The sequence below is a fragment of the Oncorhynchus kisutch genome, linkage group LG13 (genome assembly GCF_002021735.2).
Source record: "Oncorhynchus kisutch isolate 150728-3 linkage group LG13, Okis_V2, whole genome shotgun sequence".
Classification (NCBI taxonomy): domain Eukaryota; kingdom Metazoa; phylum Chordata; class Actinopteri; order Salmoniformes; family Salmonidae; genus Oncorhynchus; species Oncorhynchus kisutch.
Genome location: NC_034186.2, coordinates 21,956,446 through 21,981,054, shown reverse-complemented (window position 1 = coordinate 21,981,054; position 24,609 = coordinate 21,956,446). Strand labels below are relative to the sequence as shown.

Here is a 24,609-nt window from a genome sequence, read left to right as displayed (position 1 = left end):
TCTGTGACGCAGCAGCAGCCCATACAGATTGTAACAAAGTTTAACTGGTGCTACTTGTCTTTTTATAAGGTAGACTATAGGCTATCGACATTACGTCCTTGCCTGCCCTCCAGTTCCAGTATTATGAAAAGAAAACATTCATATCATGAGTTTTATTGGGGGATTTTCCATGTGTATCCCTAGGATCATGTCTTTCATATTGTTTCATGAAACTCTTTCAGATGCTTTGTTTCATTTGAAAATATTTGAGTGCCAAGATGTGGCTGTGACCCCACTCTCCGAGAGTGTCTCAGGGGGAGTTGGGATATGCAAAAAAAACATTTCCAATTCACACATGCGTATTAATACACACTTGTACATGAAACGGGAGAAATATAAGCATCCTAATTGTTAATATTATTATTAGTGGGGCTTGCGAAGCAAGAGTCCCCACTTAAAAGGTGCAATATCAAATCAAATTGATTTATATAGCCCTTCGTATATCAGCTGATATCTAAAAGTGCTGTACAGAAACCCAGCCTATATGTTAGCCTAATTTCAGTTTATGCGACAAAACAAATAGTCATTGCGTAGAGAATCATTGTACCATCTAAACAGCTTTTAAATATACTTTTCATGACAAAAAATATTGTATTTTCAGAAGTTTGAAGCTATTGTACAAAACTGAAAGTAAAAGCAAACTTAAGAATGGGAAGCATAGAAATAGCGCGTGTAGAACAGATCTACTGCTTCGTAGAATTGCTTTCAATGAGAATGACAGATCTATAATGCACATTTTATGTGCATTTGGTCAGGTTGCCCAAAAAGTTACATATTGCAGCTTTAAATCTTTGACATTCTTCTGACTTATTATTATTTAGAAGGTTACTCCTACACCGTTTTTCAAGCTAGGAATTCCATTCAATCTGTAAAACATGCATATCGGTCTGGAATATTGTGCTTGATATCTTTTTAAACTATTCAGCTACTTCTCTGCTAATCAAATCTGATGTCGGTACAAAAATATCTGCTACCAATCTAACAATACAGCTGTTTTAGTAACCGCATGAACTGTATTTTTGTAATCACGTTTTCATAACATTAAATGACAAATTATAGGTGTGCCAAGCTTGTAGCGTCATACCCAAGAAGACTCAAGGCTGTAATTTCTGCCAAAGGTGCTTCAACAAAGTTCTGAGTAAAGGGTCTGAATACTTATGTGATTTCAGTTTCTTTATAAATGTCCTACTTTACGAATTCACTGTATTTGTTTGAAACCCACAGCATGAATGATGAATGAGTGTTGTCCACGTGATCCTGCCTTTTATTCGCATCTTCTGACAGAAGATCACTTCGTCCTATGTCTTTCTGCTTTCAGTTCACGTGCAGAAACTGTAGTAAAGACATTGTCATAATCTAACTGCCCCACAATCCAGAGTAATACGGTTGATATAGTAGTCTATAAAAGTAATCAGACCAATTATTTAACTTTGACTATATGTAACTGCTTTGCTTTAAGTAGTAAATTAACTTTTTAAAACCTCTTCCATTACCACAGAAATACTTTTTAAAGAGCTAATGGGCGCCAGGTAGCCTATTGGTTAGAGCGTTGGGACAGTAACCCAGATCCGGCAAAATGAAAAGTCTGATGTGCCCTTGAGCAAGTCACTTAACCCTAATTTGCTGCAGGGGCACCTTATTACTATAGCTGACCCTGTAAAACAACACTTTTCATTGCACCTACCCAGTGTAAGGAACAATAAAAACAAAAAAATACAGCTGAAGTTGGAATTTTCCATACACTTAGGTGGAGGTCATTGAAACTTATTTTTCAACCACTACACAAATTATAGTTTTGGCAAGTCGGTTAGGATATCTACTTTGTGCATGACACAAGTAATTTTTCCAACAATTGTTTAGACAGATTATTTCACTTATAATTCACTGTATCACAATTCCAGTGGGTCAGACATTTACATACACTAAGTTGATTTTGCCTTTTGAACAGCTTGGAAAATTCCAGAAAATGATGTCATGGCTTTAGACGCTTCTGATAGGCTAATTGACATCATTTGAGTCAATTGGAGGTGTACCTGTGGATGTATTTCAAGGCCTACTACATTGTAGAATAATAGTGAAGTCATCAAAACTATGAAATAACACACATGGAATCATGTAGTACCCAAAAAAGTGTCAAACAAATCTAAATATATTTGAGATTCTTCAAATAGCCACCCTTTGCCTTGATGACAGCTTTGCACACTCTTGGCATTCTCTCAACCAGCTTCACCTGGAATGATTTTCCAACAGTCTTGAAGGAGTTCCCACATATGCTGAGCACTTATTGGCTGCTTTTCCTTCACTCTGCGGCCCGACTCATCCCAAACCATCTCAATATGATTGAGGTCGGGATTTTGGAGGCCAGGTCATCTGATGCAGCACTCATCACTCCTTCTTGGTCAAATAGCCCTTACTCAGACGCCTCCATACTTTACGGTGGGAAATACACATGCGGAGATCAGCCGTTCACCCACTCCTCGTCTCACGAAGACACGGCGGTTGGAACCAAAAGTCTCCCATTTGGACTCTAGACCAACGAACAAATTTCCACCGGTTTAATGCCCATTGCTCGTGTTTCTTGGCCCAAGCAAGTCTTCTTCTTAGTGTCGTTTTTAGTAGTGGTTTCTTTGCAGAAATTTGACCATGAAAGCGTGATTCACGCAGTCTCCTCTGAACAGTTGATGTTGAGATGTCCGTTACTTGAATTTATTTGGGCTGCAATTCCTGAGGCTGGTAACTCTAATGAACTTGTCCTCTGCAGCAGAGGTAACTCTGGGTCTTCCATCCCTGTGGTGGGCCTCATGAGAGCCAGTTTCATCATAGCGCTTGATGGTTTTTGCGACTGCACTTGAAGAAACTTTCTAAATTCTTGAAATATTCCGTATTGACTGACCTTCATGTCTTAAAGTAATGATGGATTTTCTTTTCTCTTAGATGGCGCCGACAGAGATGGTCGCCTCGCTTCGAGTCCTTGTTTTTTTTAGGTATTATTTCTTACATTGTTAGCCCAGAAAACCTTAAGTGTTATCACATACAGCCGGGAAGAACTATTGGATATAAGAGCAACGTCAATTTACAAACATTACAACCAAGAATACGACTTTCCCGAAGCGCATCCTCTGTTCAGACCACCACCCAGGACATTGGATCTAATCCCAGAGGCCGACCCAAAACAACGTCGCCGCATAAGGGGTACCCAGAGCCGCCTCCTGGTCAGACTTCGGAGATGTGCACACCACCCACCACTTCTGAGTAGATTACTCGCCAATGTCCAGTCTCTAGACTACAAGGTGGATGAAATTAGGGCAAGTGTTGCCATCCAGAGAGACAGAGATTGTAACATTCTCTGTTTCATGTAAACACGGCTCTCTCGGAATATGTTGTCGGGGTCGGTACAGCCACCGGGTTTCTTCATGCATTGCGCCGACAAAATAAACATCTCTCTGGGAAGAAGGGCGGCGTGATGTGCTTCATGATTAACGACTCATGGTGTAATCATAACAACATACAAGAACTCAAGTCTTTTTGTTCACCTGACCTAGAATTCCTTACAATCAAATTCCGCCCACATTATCTCCCAAGAGAACACTCTTCGATTATAGTCACATCCCGTGTATACCCCCTCCCCCCCAAGCAGTCACCACGACAGCCCTCAAGGAACTTCACTGGGCTCTATGTAAACTGGAAACCATATCTTGAGGCAGCATTTATTGTAGTTGGGGATTTTAACAAAGAAAATTTGAGAACAAGGCTACCTAAATTCTAGCAGCACATTGACTGTCGCACACATGCGGTCAATAAACTGGACCACTGCTACTCTAACTTCCGGGATGCGTACAAGGCCCTCCCCCGCCTTCCCTTCGGCAAATCCGACCACGACTCCATTTTGCTCCTACCATCCTACAGGCAGACACAGGCAGACACTCAATCAGGAAGTACCCATACTAAGGACTTTTCAATGCTTGTCTGACCAATCAGAATTGTTTTGATCACGCGGACTGGGAAATGTTCCAGGGAAGCCTCAGAAAATAACGTTGATTTTATACGCTGACTCTGAGTTTATAAGGAAGTGCGTTGGAGAGGTTGTACCTCTGTGAATATTCAAACCTACCCTAACTGGAAACCGTGGATAGATGGCGGCATTCGCAGGAAACACCGCATTCAATCATGGAAAGATGACTAGGAATATGGCAGAATATTAACAGTGTAGTTATTCCCTCCGCAAGGCAATCAAACAAGCGAAATGTAGGTATAGGGACAATGTGGATTCGCAATTCAACAGCTCTGACACGAGACGTATGTGGCAAGGTCTACATGAAATTACAGACTACAATAAGAAACTAGCCACGTCACGGACACCGACATCTTGCTTCCAGACAAACTAAACACCATTGCCTGTGTTGAGGATAATACTGTGCCGCCTACCAAGGACTGCGGGCCCCCCCTCTTCTGTGGCTGATGTAAGACATTTAAACCCGTTAGCCCTCGCAAGGCTGCCAGCCCAGACGGCATCCCTAGCCACGTCCTCATCATGCGCAGACCAGCTGGCTGGTGTGTTTACGGACATATTCAATCAATCCCTATCCCAGTCTGCTGTTCTCACATGCTTCAAGAGGGCCACCATTGTTCCTGTTCCCAAGAAAGCTAAGGCAACTGAGCTAAACGACTATCGCCCCTTGGCAATCACTTCCGTAATCATAAAGTTCTTTGAGAGACTAGTCAAGGATCATATCACCTCCACCCTACCTGACACCCTAGACCCACGCCAATTTGCTTTCCGCCTCAATAGGTCCACAGACACTCAATCGCAATCACACTGCCCTAACCCATCTGGACGAGGGATACCTGTGTAAGAATGTTGTTCATTGACTACAGCTCAGCATTTAACACCATAGTCCCCTCCAAACTCTTCATTAAGTGCGAGGTCAGTACAGGTGCATCAAAGCTGGGACCAAGAGCCTGAAAAACAGCTTCTATCTCAAGGCCTTCAGACTGTTAAACAGCCATCACTAACATTGAGTGGCTGCTGCCAACATACAGACTCAAATCTCTAGCCACTTAATAATAAAAAATTGGATGTAATAAATGTGTCACTAGTCACTTTAAACAATGCCACTTTATATAATGTTTACATACCCTACATTACTCATCTCATATGTATATACTGTACTCTATACCATCTACTGCATCTTGCCTATGCCGTTTGGCCATCTCTCATTCATATATTTATATGTACATATTCTTATTCATTCCTTTACACTTGTGTGTGTATAAGGTAGTTGTTGTGAATGTTAGATTACTTGTTCGATATTACTGCATGGTCGGAACTAAAAGCACAAGCATTTCGCTACACTCGCATTAACATCTGCTAACCATGTGAATGTGACCAATAAAATTTGATTTGCTTTGAACTTCTCAGATCTTCTTTGTAAAGGGTTTAAACACTGTTTCCCATGCATAAGCAATTAATGAACATGCACCGGTAGAACGGTCGTTAAGACACTAACAGCTTAAACTTAGGACACTAAAAGAGACCTTTCTACGGACTCTGAAAAACACCAAAAGAAAGATGCCCAGGGTCCCTGCTCATCTGCGTGAACGTGCCTTAGGCATGCTGCAAGGAGGCATGAGGACTGCAGATGTGGCCAGGGCAATAAATTGCTATGTCTGTACTGTGAGAAACCTAAGACCGCGCTACAGGGAGACAGGATGGACAGCTGATCGTCCTCTTTTCTACATTAAAATATCTGAGAAGTTGTATTAGGAAAATTATAACTTTGTAATCTGAATATTTTCCTTGGTGCCCTGACTTCCTAGTTAATTACATTTGCCTGATTAGTTAATCACATAATGCTGATTACAGAGAATCTTTGATAAAAACTAAAAGTCTTCAGTTAATGAAAGTAAAGACACGACAACCGGAATGTCAGTGTTCTGCCATGGCCAGCGAAGAGGGATCTCAATCCCATTGAGCACTCCTGGGACCTGTTGGATCAGAGGGTGAGGGCTAGGGCCATTCCACCCAGAAATGTCTGGGAACCTGCAGGTGCCTTGGTGGAAGAGTGGGTTAACATCTCAAAGCAAGAACTGGCAAATCTGGTGCAGTCCATGAGGAGGAGATGCACTGCAGTACTTAATGCAGCTGGTGGCCACACCAAATACTGACTTACTTTTGATTTTGACCCCCCCTTTGTTCAGAGACACATTATTCCATTTGTTAGTCACATGTCTGTGGAACTTGTTCAGTTTGTCTCAGTTGTTGAATATTATGTTCATACAAATGTTAAGTTTACTGAAAAAGGAACGCAGTTGACCGTGAGAGGATGTTTCTTTTTTTGCTGAGTTTATGTACATTCCTCCCAAACTGCAGGGTACCATCGTTGCTTGGATGGTTCCAGTATCTTGAACAGCCGCAGGGGTCATTTGTCTGACTGCGTCTAAATTTAGCATTGTGTTTTTCTCCCACACAGACAGCAGCATCATATGCTATCGGCTATGTTTATCATCTCCTGTTCTTGATCAAAACCGTAATCACTGATATTATTGTACAGTTAGAGGTATCACAAATGTTTAACTTCAGTGAAATTTGAAAAATACCCGTCCTTCTGGATTTAGATTTTCTGGATATTGCGGTTTTGTGCCGAGCTCTGCTTTGTTGATACACTTTTGGGCCCTTGTGTGTGCGTGATGTACATTTTCCCTGACACCCAAAAGTACTTGTTACATTTTGAGTGCTTAGCAGGACAGGAAAATGGTCCAATTCCCCCAATTATCAAGAGGACACCCCTGGTCATCCTTACTGCCTCTTCACTAAACACAAATGCTTTGTAAATTATGTCTTGAGTGTTCGAGTGCCCCTGGCTATCCGTAAATTTAAAAAACAAGAAAATTGTCCCGTCTGGTATGCTTCATATTAGGAATTAGAATTGATTTATACTTTGTTTTGATAGCAAATACTTTTACTTGAGTCATTTTCTATTAAGGTATATTTTACGCAAGTATGACAATTGGTTACTTTTTCCACCACTATGTGTGTTTGTTTCCCCAGGGTGATACACAGTCAGTTGGAGGAGACATGTAGAGAGTTGGAGCAAAAGAAACAGGAGATTATAGACAAAGACATAGAAATTAAGGAAAGGCAGGAGGAACTTGAACTAAAATCCCTCCAGGTGCACCAAAGCAACCCACACACACAAGACTACATAACACAGACAACCATTTTTTCAAATATGTGGTTAACCTTTTTAAATGTTTTATCACTGACAAAGGTTGCTCAACGTCAACACCATGATTTTGCCAATTTCTTTAATCCATGTATGTGATTCTCTGTGTGTCAAGCTCAGTAAATTAGAGGCTGCTGTAGAGAGTCATACACAGAAGATGCAGCAGAAGCTCATCCTCCAACAGGGGACGCTGGAGATTTCCCAGAGAGAGGCCAAGGAGAGAACCAACCAGGTTTACTACATCACATCTCACTTGAGTTAACAGCACTCACTAATCCATCTGTGTAGAACAGGTTCTGTCAATCAGCAACGCATGCAACATGGTTCTGATAGATGTATGTTCTACTATGCAAAACTGTTATTGCAAATGTGTTCTGAAATATTATAACGGAGCCATGTGTTCCACAAACTCATTTTTGATGTCCTGATATACAGTGCCTTCAGAAAGTATTCACACCACTTGACTTTTTTTGTCTTACAAAATTGGGATTAAAATGGATTTAATAATTTTGTCAACAATCTACACAAAATACTTTGTCAAAATGGAAGAACATTTTTAACATTTGTGAAAAAAAAATATATATATATTTTTTTTTAAAGTATAAATAATAATAAAACACGTATGTCTTGAGGTATTCAACTTCCTGAGTCAATACATTTGGCAGTGATTACAGCAGGTGAGTCTTTCTGGGTAAGTCTCTAATAGAGGTTGACCGATTATGATTTTTTTAACACCGATACCGATTATTAGAGGCCCCAAAAATGCCAATGCCGATTAATCGGCCAATCTTTTTTATTTTATTTGTAATAATGACAATTACAACAATACTGAATCAACACTTATTTTAACTTAATATAACACATCAATAAAATCAATTTGGCCTTAAATAAATAATGAAACATGTTCAATTTGGTTTAAATAATGCAAAAACAAAGTGTTGGTGAAGAAAGTAAAAGTGCAATATGTGCCATGTAAAAAAGCTAACGTTTAAGTTCCTTGCTCAGAACATATGAAAGCTGGTGGTTCCTTTTAACATGAGTCTCCAATATTCCCAGGTAAGACATTTTAGGTTGTAGTTATTATAAGACTATTTCTCTCTATACCATTTGTATTTCATTAACCTTTGACTATTGGATGTTCTTATAGGCACTTTATTGCCAGTGTAACAGTATAGCTTCTGTCCCTTTCCTTGCTCCTACATGGGCTCGAACCAGGAACACAACGACAACAGCCACCCTTGAAGCAGCGTTACCCATGCAGAGCAAGGGGAACAACCACTCTAAGTCTCAGAGCGAGTGACGTTTGAAACGCTATTAGCACGCACCCCGCTAACTAGCTAGCCATTTCACATCGGTCACACGAGCCTAATCTCGGGAGTTGATAGGCTTGAAGTCATAAACAGCTGCTGGCAAACGCACGAAAGTGCTGTTGAATGAATGCTTACGAGCCTGCTGCTGCCTACCATCGCTCAGTCAGACTGCTCTACCAAATCATAGACTTAGTTATAACATTATAACACAGAAATACGAGCCTTAGGTCATTAATATGGCCGAATCCGGAAACTATCATCTCGAAAACGAGACGTTTATTCTTTCAGTGAAATACAGAACCGTTCCGTATTTTATCTAACGGGTGGCATCCATAAGTCTAAATATTCCTGTTACATTGCACAACCTTCAATGTTATGTCATAATTACGTAAAATTCTGGCAAATTAGGTGGCCCAAACTGTTGCATATACACCGACTCTGCGTGCAATGAACGCAAGAGAAGTGACACAATTTCACCTGGTTAATATTGCCTGCTAACCTGGATTTCTTTTAGCTAAATATGCAGGTTTAAAAATGTATACTTCTGTGTATTGATTTTAATAAAGGCATTGATGTTCAGGTACACATTGGAGCAACGATACGCACCGAATCGATTATATTCAACACAGGACATGCTAGATAAACTAGTAATATCATCAACCATGTGTAGTTACCTAGGGATTATGATTGATTGATTGTTTTTTAAAGATACATTTAATGCTAGCTAGCAACTTACCTTGGCTTACTGCATTCGCGTAACAGGCATTCTCCTCGTGGAGTGCAATGTAATCAGGTGGTTAGAGTGTTGGACTAGTTAACTAAGGTTGCAATATTTAATCCCCCGAGCTGAGAAGGTAAATCTGTCGTTCTGCCCCTGAACGAGGCAGTTAACCCACCGTTCCTAGGCCGTCATTGAAAATAAAAATGCGTTCTTAACTGACTTGCCTAGTTAAAGGTGTAATTTTTTTTTTTTTTTAAGCCAAATCAGTGTCCAAAAATACAGATTTCCGATTATGAAAACTTGAAATCGGCCCTAATTATATAGGCCATTCCACACCCACTGGCTCCATGTCATCTACAAGACCCTGCTAGGTAAAGTCCCCCCTTATCTCAGCTCGCTGGTCACCATAGCATCTCCCACCTGTAGCACACGCTCCAGCAGGTATATCTCTCTAGTCACCCCCAAAACCAATTCTTTCTTTGGCCGCCTCTCCTTCCAGTTCTCTGCTGCCAATGACTGGAACGAACTACAAAAATCTCTGAAACTGGAAACACTTATCTCCCTCACTAGCTTTAAGCACCAACTGTCAGAGCAGCTCACAAATTACTGCACCTGTACATAGCCCACCTATAATTTAGCCCAAACAACTACCTCTTTCCCAACTGTATTTAATTTTAATTTATTTATTTATTTTGCTCCTTTGCACCCCATTATTTTTTTATTTCTACTTTGCTCATTCTTCCATTGCTAAACTACCATTCCAGTATTTTACTTGCTATATTGTATTTACTTTGCCATCATGGCCTTTTTTGCCTTTACCTCCCTTCTCACCTCATTTGCTCACATTGTATATAGACTTGTTTATACTGCATTATTGACTGTATGTTTGTTTTTACTCCATGTGTAACTCTGTGTCGTTTTATCTGTCGAACTGCTTTGCTTTATCTTGGCCAGGTCGCAATTGTAAATGAGAACTTGTTCTCAACTTGCCTACCTGGTTAAATAAAGGTAAAATAAATAAATAAATAATCGGACGACCTCTAGTCTCTAAGCGCTTTCCACCGCTGGATTGTGCAATATTGGCCCATTTTATCGCCCAAAATTCTTCAATCTCTGTCAAATTGATTGTTGCGCAGTGCTAGACAACCATTTTTCAGGTCTTGCCATAGATTTAAGCAGAAAAGTAAAAACTGTAACTTGGCCACTCTAACATTCACTGTCTTGATTTAGCAACTCCAGTCCAGATTTGTGTTTTAGGTTATTGTCCTGCTAAAAGGTGAACTCATCTCCCGGTGTCTGGTGGAAAGCCCAGCACCTAAGTTAAGGATGTGCATATGACCAAACTTTTTGGGGGAAAGTAGACAGAACCAAGTTTTCCTCTAGGATTTTTCCTGTGCTTTGCTCCAACTCTTCAATCCTTAACGATTACAAGCATACCTATATGGTATTCTGTTCAGGCTTCCCTTTCACTTTCCATTAGGTTAGTATTGTGGAGTGACTACAAGGTTGTTGATCCATTTTCAGTTCTCCTATCATAGCCATTAAACTCAAACTGTTTTAAAGTTGCCATTGGCCTCGTGAAATCCCTGAGTGGTTTCCTTTCACTCTAGTAACTGATTTAGGAAGGACGACTATCTTTTTAGTGATTGGGTGTGTTGATACACCATCCAAAGTGTAATTAATAACTTCACTATGCTCAAAGGGATATTCAATGTCTTTTGTTTTTACTCTTCTACAAATAGGTGCTCTTTGCGAGGCATTGGAAAACCTCCCTGGTCTTAGTGGTTGAGTCTGTGTTTGAAATTCGCTGCTCGACTGAGGGATCTTACAATTATCTGTATGTGTGGGGTACAAAGATGAGGTAGTCATTAAAAATATTGTTAAACACTTCTTACACACGGTCCATGAAACTTATTAAGCACATTTTTACTCCTGAACTTTAGGTTTGCCATAACAAATGGGTTGAATACTTGTCATTCTTAATTAGTACACATTTCGAAAAACAGCCCCATAATGTCAAAGTGGAATTATTGTTTGTCGCTGGCTTACACACAATCTCAATTGAATCCATTTTAAATTCAGGCTGAAACACAAACAAATGTGGAAAAAGTGAGTGTGTGAATACTTTCTGAAGGCACTGTACAGGTGCAAATTGTGTAGTCTAGTGGTTCAGATAAGTTTGTGTGTCAGGTGGAGTTTCTGAGTGAGAGGCTGGAGTTGATACAGAAACAACTGCAGGGAAAGGAGGACCTGGAGAAGGTAGAGTGAGTGTTTCTCCATGCTGGAGGGCAGTGGATATATGGCTAATAATAATACTTGATTAGGGTTAAGTATATCAAGGTTTCGCTAACTCTGTCCTGGGGCCCCTCGTGGGTGTACATTTTGGTTTTTGCCCAACCACTAAACAGCTGACTCAAATAATCGAAGCTTGATCAATAAATCAAATTGATATATTAAGCCCTTTTCACATCAGCCGAATTCACAAAGTGATATACAGAAACCCAGCCTAAAACCCCAAACAGCAAGCAATGCAGATGTAGAAGCACGGTGGCTAGGGAAAACTCCCTAGAAAGGCAGGAACCTAGGAAGAAACCTAGAGAGGAACCAGGCTCTGAGGGGTGTCCAGTCCTCTTCTGGCTGTGCCGGGTAGAGATTATAACAGTACATGGCCAAGATGTTCAAATGTTCATAAATGACCAGCATGGTCAAATAATAATAATCACAGTGGTTGTCGAGGGTGCAACAGGTCAGCACCTCGGGAGTAAATGTCAGTTGACTTTTCATAGCCGAGCATTCAGCGTTAGAGACAACAGTTGCAGTAGCGAGAGAGAGAGTCGAAAACAGTAGGTCCGGGACAAGGTAGCACGTCCGGTGAACAGGTCAGAGTTCCATAGCCGCAGGATATGTTCCACACGGCGTCAAACAACATTGACGAATACGCTGATTCGGTGAGCGAGTTTATTAGCAAGTGCATCGCCGATTTCGTACCCACAGCAACTATTAAAACATTCCCCAACCAGAAACCGTGGATTGATGGCAGCATTCACACACGAGGTATGTGGCAGGGTCTACAGTCAATCACGGATTACAAATAGAAAACCAGCCCTGTCACGGACCAGGATGTCTTGCTCCCAGACAGACTAAACAACTTCTTTGCTTGCTTTGAGGACAATACAGTGCACCTGACACGGCCCGCTACCAAAACCTGCGGACTCCTTCACTGCAGCCGACGTGAGTAAAACATTTAAACGCGTTAACCCTCGCAAGGCTGCAGGCCCAGACGGCATCCCCAGCCACATCCTCAAAGCATGCGCAGACCAGCTGGCTGGTGTGTTTACGAACATATTCAATCAATCCTTATCCCAGTCTGTTGTTCCCACATGCTTCGAGGGCCACCATTGTTCCTGTTCCCAAGAAAGCTAAGGTAACTGAGCTAAACGACTACCTCCCCGTAGCACTCACTTCAGTCATCATGAAGTGCTTTGAGAGACTAGTCAAGGACCACATCACCTCCACCCTACCTGACACCCTAGACCCACTCCAATTTGCTTACCGCCCCAACAGGTCCACAGACGACGCAATCACAACCACACTGCACACTGCCCTAACCCATCTGGACAAGAGGAAAGCTACGTGAGAATGCTGTTCATTGACTACAGCTCAGCATTTAACACCATAGTACCCTCCAAACTCTGGGACCCTGGGTCTCGATCCCACCCTGTGCAACTGGGTACAGTGCCTCTTTGCTTGACATCATGTGAAAATCAAAAGAAATCAGCCAAGATCTCAAAGAAAAAAATTGTAGACCTCCACAAGTCTGGTTCATCCTTGGGAGCAATTTCCAAACACCTGAAGGTACCACATTCATCTATACAAACAATAGTAGCCAAGTATAAACACCATGGGAATTTTTACTCTGATTACATTTTTCATGAATTGTGAAAAACTTAGTTTAAATGTATTTGGCTAAGGTGTATGTAACCTTCCCTCTTCAACTGTATATATAGACACACACACACACACACACACACAGTACCAGTCAAAAGTTTGGACACACCTACTCATTCAAGGGTTTTATTTATAAAATTGTTTTTAAAAAGTATGAAAAACCCTTGAATTTTAGTAGTTAACTTTTGACTGGTACTGTGTGTGTGTGTGTGTGTCTGTGTATATGTTTGTGTGATAGATATATAATTTTTTTTGCTAAACATGTGGGGCTCAAAGCAGAGCCCCACCTGCCCTGAATGACAGGTCGCCACTGCTTCAGTGTGTGACAGGTTTATGATTCTGAAAGGACAGCAACCGATATAACAGCGCACTCATGTAGGAGAGGGCACTTTTTGTAAATCAAATCCAATTTTATTTGTCACATACACATGGTTAGCAAACGTTAATGAGAGTGTAGCGAAATGCTTGTGCTTCTTGTTCCCGACAGTGCAGTAATATCTAACAAGTAATCTAACAATTCCCCAACAACTGCCTAATACACACAAATCTAAAGGGGTGAATGAGAATATGTACATGTAAGTATATGGATGAGCGATGGCCGAGTGGCATAGGCAAGGTGCAGTAGATGGTATAAAATACAGTATATACATGTGATATGAGTAATGTAAGATATGTAAACATTATTAAAGTGGCGTTGTTTAAATATTTGCAGAAATCCATTCAGGTGTGTTTTGTGGCTTTTGGCAAATGCATTCTACTAATCTAAAGTCACGCTGTTGCAACTGCCTGTAAACACACAGTCCAGTTCAAAGGGAATGATGGCAGGCCCTTGTGGCAAATGGCTTGTTTGTATAAAGGCCTACTGTAGCTCTGATTGGCTATAGCGCACCGGTCTGCGTAGACTCCAGTCCTGGACAAGACAGATGCTTTTTTTCTGTTTTATTTACTGCAGTGTCTATTAATTGTCCAAACGCATGGCCCCTTTCACACACTATATTGCTATAGAATTTCCACAAATGCCTTAGTATACGTAATTCCCAAACATTCTAAGAATTTATGAAAACTTGAAAATTACCATATCTAATTAGTCGCTTGTCAAAAAAAATGTTTAAAGTGTTATATTCTTCCCAGGGGTGTATATGAACAGATTTTAATAAGATATCATGTTGCTAAAATGCTGTCAGTTTGACATTAAATGCAACAATGTTTCACACACAAGTTTTTTTTCAAAGAGATGGCTAACAGCAAGCGCGCTACAATAAAAAACACAGTTCCACTCACCAGATGATAATTTTAAACTTAACTAGTTGAAAGTTATTCTTGAAAAGAGAGACGCTAACAAATTAGCAACAACATCCATTTGATAACACCTGCTGCAGCCGCTGCAAACTAGCCTATAACAAAAGCTAGCTAGACACTGGGAAAATTACTGCTCGCTCTTGCGCAGTGTCCTATTGGCCTTCAAGAAGGCAGAATTTCCATACATTTTTGTAATAACGGTCGCAGCCATTAAGTCAATGTGATTGGTTGATTCCACTGTCACTCCAAAATTTTGCCCTAATACAGTTGAATGGCAGATGCCTTTTATCTAGCTCCTAATGGCTTAGCCCATGGCTGCCTTAGCTAGCTAGATTTATCTCCCCAAAGACCAGCAAAGAAAAATTGTGATTGGATATTTTTTTTGCTTCAGTGTTAACCCTTTCCAACAAAAACGGAAGAGATTAAATCAGAACATTATTGAAAATAATAATATAATTATAATATTATTATTCTAATAGTTATTTTATAAATCCTTAGCCCTTCTCTGAAGGTGTAGAAGGCCCATTGTTCCCCACTGTGTTTGGGTTAGGAATTATTTGTAGAGTGTCTCTATGCATTTTTTCACTGTTCTGAATGTCTAAAAATGTTCTGAAATATGAACACAGAAATACTGGACGTTTTGAACTCTTATTGTGGTGATTTGACAAAATAGCAATCATGGTCTTGAATTGGACTCGCATTTTTCTGACCTCGGTCTTGACTTGGTCTCTCGCTCCTTGTCCCCCTCCCGGTCTCGGTCTTGCCTCGGACTCGATTTCCTACGCTCTTGTTCTTGAATGTGTCTCGCTTTAGGTGGTCTCGAACACAACACTGCTCTGTAGTCTCATGGGTGTTCTAACCAGATTCCCCGGTGGGAGTCATTTTTTTCGACACTTGGACACTGACATCCCACAATCCAAACCCATCTTTCCCATGTAACATTTTTGTTAACACGTCCACATTGGGACAGGAGGAGGCTGTTGTCCTTGTGGTTCTCAGAGAGAGGGGAGCGTGAGAATGAGTTCCTCAGTTTAACATAATGATAGATAATAAGCCTAACACTGTAAATTATAACAGCATCTCACACACAACCTGACCACAATAACACACTCACTCACTCTACTGTCTTCTTTCATACACCACACACTATAATAGTTTCACCACTAATTCACTGTGCTGCTACATTGGGCCCAGTTATCATCTCATACATCTTCCTTGTATTTTACATGATGAAGTCACCTTAGCTGACCTTTATCTATTTTATATCAACTGTGACATGGAATGTTCCTTTGTTAGAAGTACTCGTGCTGATATATGTGGGGAAAGGACACTTTTCAGAAGTATAATATATAGCAATGCTATGGCAGTTTTGCAATTGAGTAGCCCAAAATAGTTAATGAAACAATGGTATACCGTATCTACAGTATGTCTATCTTGTCATTACACTACTGTTATCACTCAACAAAACATGTTTACCAAGGGTTTCAGTTTTGACAGCTTTGTCTCAAGATGTTGCCTCAGCAGTTCGACATCAGTGTCTATTTCTGAGTACTGACATAACATCTACTCTTCTTTTGTCAATATGGGTCTCTCATTTGACTGTCTTTCTGTAAGTCTTCTGTGTTCAATATGGGTCTCTCATTTGACTGTCTTTCTGTAAGTCTCATGTGAACTGTGGCTACAGTATTTGTGTGTGTGTGTGTGTGTTTTGTTTGTGTTTGGTCATCAGGAAGCCTTAGTCCAGGGCCAGCAGCTGTTTCTGTGCAGGGAGAAGCTCCAGAGGACATCTCACAACCAGGAGATGCATAGTCGCTGTGAGAGCCTGGCAATACAGCTAGAAGAAAGTGTTCAGTTATGCCGTGAAAAGGTTTGACCCACTCACGGCACCCTCTTATTGTCTCCCACATAAGCGCACATGTCCGTGGCGTGATATAATTTAATCAGCGCTTGTGTGCTGTGGTACTTACAGTAAATTCCATGTGATATAATTCCACCTTTGAGCATGCAAGAGTATCAGTGTTTGTACTAGGTGCTGTTAAACATCTACTAGATGCTGTGGATACTGGAGTTCGGCACATAACGGTACTAATGCCTGGTCATCTGGGTGATATTGGTGATAGGAGAACCATGCCAGGCATATGGAGGAGGAGCAGGGGAGGATGGAGGAGCAGGCTGCCCAGACTGAGGCCAGACTCCAGGCAACAGTGGCCTCCCTCAGACTGGAGCTCGACACACTGAGATGGCTACAACAGAATGAGGTAGCTAAAGCCTTCTACATTAGGTCATAGTAACTGTCTGTTTAGTTACATTCACATCAAATTTCGTCGGAATGACCCGTGTTCAGTAGAGGGGTTCAAACTTTGACCCTTTTATACTGAGTTTCTCCTAGGAATTATCTGCTAAATTCCCAGGTCTATCCTCCCGTGCGAAGGGAGTATTTGGAGGTTATTATACATCTCAGTTTACTAAATCGATCATCTGTTTTTGTTGGATCCTCTGATTCAGAAAAGTTTTAGATAAGAGGGTTCAGTCTTCTAAGTCTCTTGAGTACTGACAATGAGCATGAGTCCCTTCTGTTAAACCAATGGGGGTCTCTTCTCCTCCAGCTGTCAGCTCTACAGGAGAGCCAGGCGGAGGTGCTGAAGGCGTCAGAGTGTGTCTCCGCCACCCTACGCTGCTCCCAGGATCAGCTGACCTCTGAACTACAGCATTACAGACTGCAGCTGGAGGAGGCCCAGCACAACACCACCGCCCTGTTGGCAGAACTCAACACCAGAGAACAGCTGCTGCAGAGGACCAGCGAGACCCTGCTCATCAAGGTAGAGCGGTGAAGGAATATCCTCTTGTAGCTAAACAGCTAATGTTTATTTGATAGTTAATTATCTTGAAGTTGCCATACCCATTGATTGTGGTAAAGTCATTATTATAATTATCTTTGTTTTGGGTGGGGGGGTGGCAGGAATCCGAAATGACACGTCTAAGGACCAAGATCTCCAGCTTTGAGAGAAGCAAGGAGCTCCATAAAATAGCTGTTTGCTCTTGTATCAGGTCACAACCCTACAGCCCCCTCCCTACTCCTACCACAAAGTAAGAGAGAAGACCGATAAAGAATACCTTTGTCGACAAATATACATTTTATTTTGATTATGAGAAAGTACTTTCGAACAAATTAAATGCTTTTGTTTTTATTGTATTGTCTAGTAGCATGCACAAATGCTTGGTGGAGTGTAATGTGCTGATTCAGAATGCACTTTTGATTGCGCATATGACTATTTGTATTTTGTTGTTTACTATTACAGTAACATTCAGCAGGTCTAAACACCAATTCTAATTATTGACAACATATGCTAAACCACTGTGAAACGTGGCAGTGTTACAGCAGTGTTACGCCCTTATTTGTCTGTTCCAAGTGATCTGTGCCATTAGTATTGCTGCACGGAGAAGAGCTGCTCTCTGCAGGAAATTAAACGGAGCAGCATCTGCAGGCGATTTGATCCTAATGCTACCTCCAAATCGCTTCCCTTGCTCATCCTAGGAGTGGCTATGTAGGATTCCTTATGATCCTAGGAGATATGGAGCAAAGCAATCTGTCTGTGTCACAAATGGCACCCTATCCCCTACATAGTGCACTGCTTTTGACCAGAGCCCTATGGGACCTGATCAAAAGTAATGCACTATAGGGTTCCATTTGAGAAGCATTCGTTGTCTCTGCCAGGTTTACGTTAAAGGTGAGCCATTCAAAAATCATGTAATTGCACAGAGTGAGTCCATGCAACTTATTATGTGACTTGTTAAGCAAATGTTTACTGGTTAACTTATTTAGGGTTGCCATAACAAAGGGTTTGAATACTTCTTATTGACTCAAAATGTCAAGAAAAGACATTTCAGCTTTTCATTTTTTATTAATTTGTTAACATTTCCAAAAAACAAAATCCACTTTGACATTATGGGTTATTGTGTGTAGATCAGTCACACACATTTAAATTCAAGCTGTAACACAACAAATTGTGGAAAAAGTCAAGGGGTGTGAATACTTAATGAAGGCACTGTGTATCCTCAATCTCTCTTCAATTTGATTGTCTTTTAGGACAAGAGCAGACTCAAGATATTCACAGATTGTGTCTGGATATGTTTGTCGGTGTGTTTTTATTTACGTGTGTGTGTTTGTAACAGCATGCCTGCAAGTGTGTGTGCGCGTGCCTGCGAGTGTGTGTGCGCGCTTCTGTGTGTGTGTGTATACAACAGACAAAAGCAGCAGAATGTGCTGAGGCAGCAGTCTGTGGTAGGAGTGATGGTGATGGACCCAGCCCTAACCTGAGGCGACTGCTAGCCCTCAGTCATTCCAGGGCAGAGGTACATGCCTGCCCCCTCTGTCACACTGCCACGTGGGGAACAAAGTGGCCAAATACCCCAGCTGCTGACAGCTCAGCACCACACAATAGCAGCCAGCTGCAGCCCAAATGGTACCCTATTCCCTATACAGTGCACTACTTTTGACCAGAGTCATATAGGTAAAAAGTAGTATATAGGGAATAGGGTGCCAGTTGGGATGCTACACAGGCCCAAGCTGCTGAACTCAACTGCCAATGTCCAGCCACATTCTTTACGCATCACACTTGATTTAGTCTCTTGTGTGCGTGCGCCTGAACCAAAATGCATACATTGGGTTCCTGTGCTGGACACTGTCTTTTTTATCTCTCTATTAGACAGTATTCTTCCTCTTCCTTCTAAGGGTCCCTGACACAAACTTAATTTGTCACACACTGTAATGGAAAAGTGTAATTTATACGGTCATTTTGGGTATTGTCAACAGTCATATGCTGTAAAACATTTTACTCCAGCATACTTTAAATTATGGTACATTATGGGGAAATGTGGGTGGGGAAATAATTGCTGTATTTCTAATGGTACTGTAATTCTACCCAACAGAATACAGTACCATTCCGTATTTTTGTAATACCAAAAAACTTTGGACCACTAGTGGGTGCATGGTATTGTTGTTTCTGACTTATTAACATATTTTGAGAGGTACCTTGTAAGAGCCTATATTTGCTGCGATATGAAATTCAGTAACTTACTTGCCAATGAGCTACCTGTAAGTTACTGTCAAATTCACTGCAATTCACAATAAATTACTTCAATAAATGACTTTTTCAAAGAAGAAGAATCCAACAGGCTTATTCTTAATGCACTGCTTAGGGTTTTCATTCTCCAAAATTGTTCTATAATCTTTTTACTCTCAGATTTGATCCTTTTTCATAAGAATATCTTGCATATTCAATGGTAAGCTGCGTGCAGAGGGCATTTAGAGGGATCTGTGTGGATTTCAGGGGGAATATTAAATGAAAAGCTTGTTGGGTTACAGTTCTGGTGTCCTGCCACCTCTCTGCCAGCTGCCAGGCTATTTCTGCAGGTGGAATTGCACTGCTGTAATGTGGTTGATTGTTTTCACATAAATGTTCATAGATGTACACTCACTACACCGAGTATACAAAACATTAAGAACACCTGCTCTTTCCATGACATAGACTGACCAGGTGAATCCAGGTTAAATCTACTATCCCTTATTGATGTCACTTATTAAATCCATTCAGTCAGTGTAGATGAAGGGGAGGAGATAGGATAAAGAAGGATTTTTAAGCCTTGAGACAATTGAGACATGGATTGTGTACAGTGCATTCGGAAAGTATTCAGTCCTCTTGACTTTTTCAACATTTTGTTACGTTACAGCCTTATATATAAAATAGATTAAGTAGTTTTTTTCCCCCTCGTCAATCTACACAAAATGCCCCATAATGACAAAGCAAAAATATTTTGCAAATGTATTAATAATAAAAAACTGATCACATTTACATAAGTATTCAGACCCTTTACTCAGTACTTTGTTGAAGCACCTTTGGCAGTGATTACAGCCTCAAGTTTTCTTGGATATGACGCTACAAGCTTGGCACGCATATATTTGGGGAGTTTTCCCGTTCTTTGCAGATCCTCTCAAGCTCTGTCAGGTTGGATGGGGAGCGTCGCTGCACGGCTATTTTCAGGTCTCTCTCGAGATGTTCGATCAGGTTCAAGTCCGGGCGCTGGCTGGGCCACTCAAGGACATTCAGAGACTTTTCCCGAAGCCACTCCTGAGTTGTCTTGCCTGTGTGCTTAGGGTAGCTGAAAAACATCTCCACAGCATGATGCTGCCACTACCATGCTTCACCGTAGGGATGGTGCCAGGTTTCTTCCAGACGTGATGCTTGGCATTAAGGCCAAAGAGTTCAATCTTGGTCTCATCAGACCAGAGAATCTTGTTTCTCATGGTCTGAGAGTCTTTAGGTGCCTTTTTGGAAAATCCAAGCGGGCTGTCATGTGCCTTTTACTGAGGAGTGGCTTCCGTCTGGCCACTCTACCATAAAGGCCTGATTGGTGGAGTGCTGCAGAGATGGTTGTCTTTCTCCCATCTCCACAGTGGAACTCTAGAGCTCTGTCAGAGTGACCATTGGGTTGTTGGTCACCTCCCTGACCAAGGCCGTTCTCCCCCGATTGCTCAGTTTGTCTGAGCTCTAGGAAGAGTCTTGGTGGTTCCAACTTCTTCCATTTAAGAATGATGGAGGCCACTGTGTTCTTGGGGAGCTTCGACTTTTTTTTTTTTTACCCTTCCCTTGCCTTGACACAATCCTGTCTCGGAGCTCTTCGGACAATTCCTTCAACCTCATGGCTTGGTTTTTGCTCTGACATGCACTGGCAACTGTGGGACCTTATATAGACAGGTGTGTGCCTTTCCAAATCATGTCCAATCAATTGAATTTACCACAAGTGGACTCCAATCAAGTTGTATAAAACATCTCAAGGACAATCAATGGAAACAGGATGCACCTGAGCTCAATTTCGAGTCTCATAGCAAAGGGTCTGAATACTTATGTAAATAAGGTATTTCAATATAGAATTTATTATGAATTTGCAAAAATTATTTGTCATTATTGGGTATTGTGTGTAGATTGTTGGGGGAAACGTTTTATTTCATTCATTTTAGAATAAGACTGTATACTTTCTGAATGTACTTTGTGTGCCATTCTGAGGGTGAATGGGCAAGACCAAATATGTAAGTGCCTTGGAACGGGGTATGGTAGTAGGTGCCAGGCGCACCGGTTTGTGTCAAGAACTGTATCGCTGCTGGGTTTTTCACTCTCAACAGTTTCCTGTGTATATAGAATGCTCCACACCCAAAGGACATCTGGCCAACTTGACACAACTGTGGGAAGCATTGGAGTAAACATGGGCCAGCATCCCTGTGGTATGCTTTCGACACCTTGTGGAGACCATGGCCCGATGAACTGAGGCTGTTCTAAGGGCAAAGTTGGGGGTGCGTGCAACTCAATATTAGGAAGGTGTGGTGTTCCTAATGTTTGATACACTGTGAATATGTCAGCCATAGATGCACATGAACACATGCAGGAGAAGACACCTGTACTATCTTGATTGATGACTGTGAGAGTGGAAAAAAAACAGGAGAAAGAATGCATGATGCCTGGGGGGGAAAAAAGTGTTTCAGCAATTTATAGTTGTAGGGTGTAGACTGGAGTTGCTGAACCCACAAGAGTCTGGGAATGGTGTCTTACATGTATATATTTGACGTGTTTTCTTAGGGAAGGGACCAAACTCGGTCCTCGGGAGCCCAAGGCTTGCACGTTTTGGTTTTTGCCCTACACAGCGGATTTAAAAAATAATCAAATCATCACGCTTTGATCATTTGAAGTTGGCTGTGTAGTGTTAAGGCAAAAACGGCACCCCGGCCTCCCGGGTGGCGCAGTGGTTAAGGGCGCTGTACTGCAGCGCCAGCTGTGCCATCAGAGTCACTGGGTTCACGCCCAGGCTCTGTCGTAACCGGCCGCGACTGGGAGGTCCGTGGGGCGACGTACAATTGGCCTAGCGTCGTCCGGGTTGCTTGGTCGGTAGGGATGTCCTTTTCTCATTGCGCACCAGCGACTCATGTGGCGGGCCGGGCGCAGTGCGTGCTAACCAAGGTTGCCAGGTGCACGGTGTACCCTCCGACACATTGGTGCGGCTGGCTTCCGGGTTGGATGCGCACTGTGTTAAGAAGCAGTACGGCTGGTTGGGTTGTGTATCGGAGGACGCATGACTTTCAACCTTCGTCTCTCCCGAGCCCGTACGGGAGTTGTAGCGATGAGACTAGATAGTAGCTACTACAACAATTGGATTGGGGAGAAAAAGGGGTCAAATTCAAAACAAAACAAATTTACGGCACCCCTTGGTGTCACAAGGACCGAGGATTGGGAAACTCTGTTTTATGAGTTGTTTAATTGTAAAAGAAAGGCATGATTTTCACATTCTGGTAACAACCTCAGACATTGAGCAACTTAAACCAAGCACCACATTTCTCTCATCTGAGTGGTACGCATGAATGTGCCTCAACATGCAGTTTCATTCAGAATAGGTTTAAAGTCTTTGAGAAGTTTAATCCGGTGCATTCCCTATTGTTATTATACCCTCAATACTATTCTGTGGTGTCTGCAGCTGGAGCACATATTTTAAGCTGAGTGAGAGACAGCACAATGGGACAAGGTGTCCTGCCAAAATAATATTGAGACTGCCGTCTGCAGCACCCTCTGTAGCACTTTGTTGTCGAGGGCAGTGCAGTTGTCTTACCAAGCAGTGATGCAGCCAGTCAAGAAGCAAAATAATGTACTTTTATTTTAACTACTCATATCATGCATGATGTCAAGGGAAACAAAGTACTAAGTAATAATAGTTGTTGGGTGCATGGTTCCATTTCAATTCCAGTCAATTCAGGAAGTGCACTGACATTCCAATTATCTTCAATGCTTTTCAATGTGGAAAATTTGGAATTGTAACTTGGTTGACTTTGTGAATTGACTGGAATTTAAATGGAATTGACCCCAACCCTGGTTGGGTGTAGACTGAGGTCACTGGGCCCACAAGAGACTGGGAATGCTGTCTTACCTGTATGTATTTTACGTGTTAGGATGTTAGAGGTTGTTTGTTTGTTTTTGGCCTCAGAAGCTGCCATTTTGATTGTTAAAGAAAGGAATGAGTTTCACATTCTGGTAACAACCTCAATATGTTCCTTTGAGGATACTGATAAACTTAAACCAAGTGTCACATTTCTCTCATCTGAGTGATACATATGAATGTGCCTCAACATGCAGTTTCATTCACAATAAAGTCTTCACTATTGTTTTTATCCCCTAAATGCTAGGCCTATTACATTGGCATCTGCAGCTGGATCACATATTTTTTTAAGTTGATTAAGAGACAGCACAATGGAACAAAGTATCCTGCCAAAATAATATTGAAACTGCTCACGTCCTCTACCAGGATGTATTTAGACGAGCTGAACACAGCATGATATCAGACAGTCTTTGCTATACTGGGTCTGTGGGACCTCCCTACCCACATTGAAGTCGACATTTTATAAGGGTTATGGTTATGGTTAGGGTAGGGGTTAAGGTAAGGGTTTAGGGAATGAGTGTCCCAAGGATACCAGATAGCAAAAACGCATATCAGACAGTGGCAAAGTAGAAAAGGGCACCAATCTCATAGCAGCAGAGATTAAGTTATTCTCTAGAGTTATTCTCTGAAGAACCATTTTGTTCAACATCTTTGTTATTTATGTAGGCGTAGTTGTCATGTTTGAAATGCCACTTTGCATTTAGCAAAAACATTCCATACTCCTACATAACCAGAATATAAATACAACTCAAAACAGGATTTATTACACACGAATACAAGTTTATTACATGGCAATGTTATAGTCATGATCTGTGCTGCATTGGTGTGTGAATAAATGCTGACATGTATGGAATTTATCATACAGTGACAGTAGTTGTAAAGTTCCATAAATACGTATACAAATATTTTTTTTGCACTCCATTCCTGCCCATCAGTGGCGGATTTAGGCATAGGCATCTTGCCCGGTGTAGCATTGGGCGCCCGCAAAAACAAAAAAAAATATCTGAATGGTGACATTTGCGCGATCGGTTTTCTATCGCTCATTTGCATGTCACGTCAATGATATGTCACCGTGTGGGACTGTGGTTCAATT

At 41.5% G+C, this 24,609-nt stretch overlaps 1 protein-coding gene across 1 annotated transcript in view; it reads left to right on the top strand.

Moving 5' to 3' along the window:
• LOC109903016 (coiled-coil domain-containing protein 18) overlaps window positions 1-19,707 on the top strand; it is a 40,776-nt gene extending 21,069 nt beyond the window's left edge. The window contains exons 21-24 of the mRNA XM_031785762.1: window positions 16,270-16,407; window positions 16,661-16,798; window positions 17,147-17,359; window positions 17,500-19,707. Of these exons, the coding sequence (XP_031641622.1) occupies window positions 16,270-16,279 (10 nt within the window). The 3' untranslated portion in view covers window positions 16,280-16,407; window positions 16,661-16,798; window positions 17,147-17,359; window positions 17,500-19,707. The remainder of the gene's footprint in view (window positions 1-16,269; window positions 16,408-16,660; window positions 16,799-17,146; window positions 17,360-17,499) is intronic.
• Window positions 19,708-24,609: the final 4,902 nt, after the last annotated feature.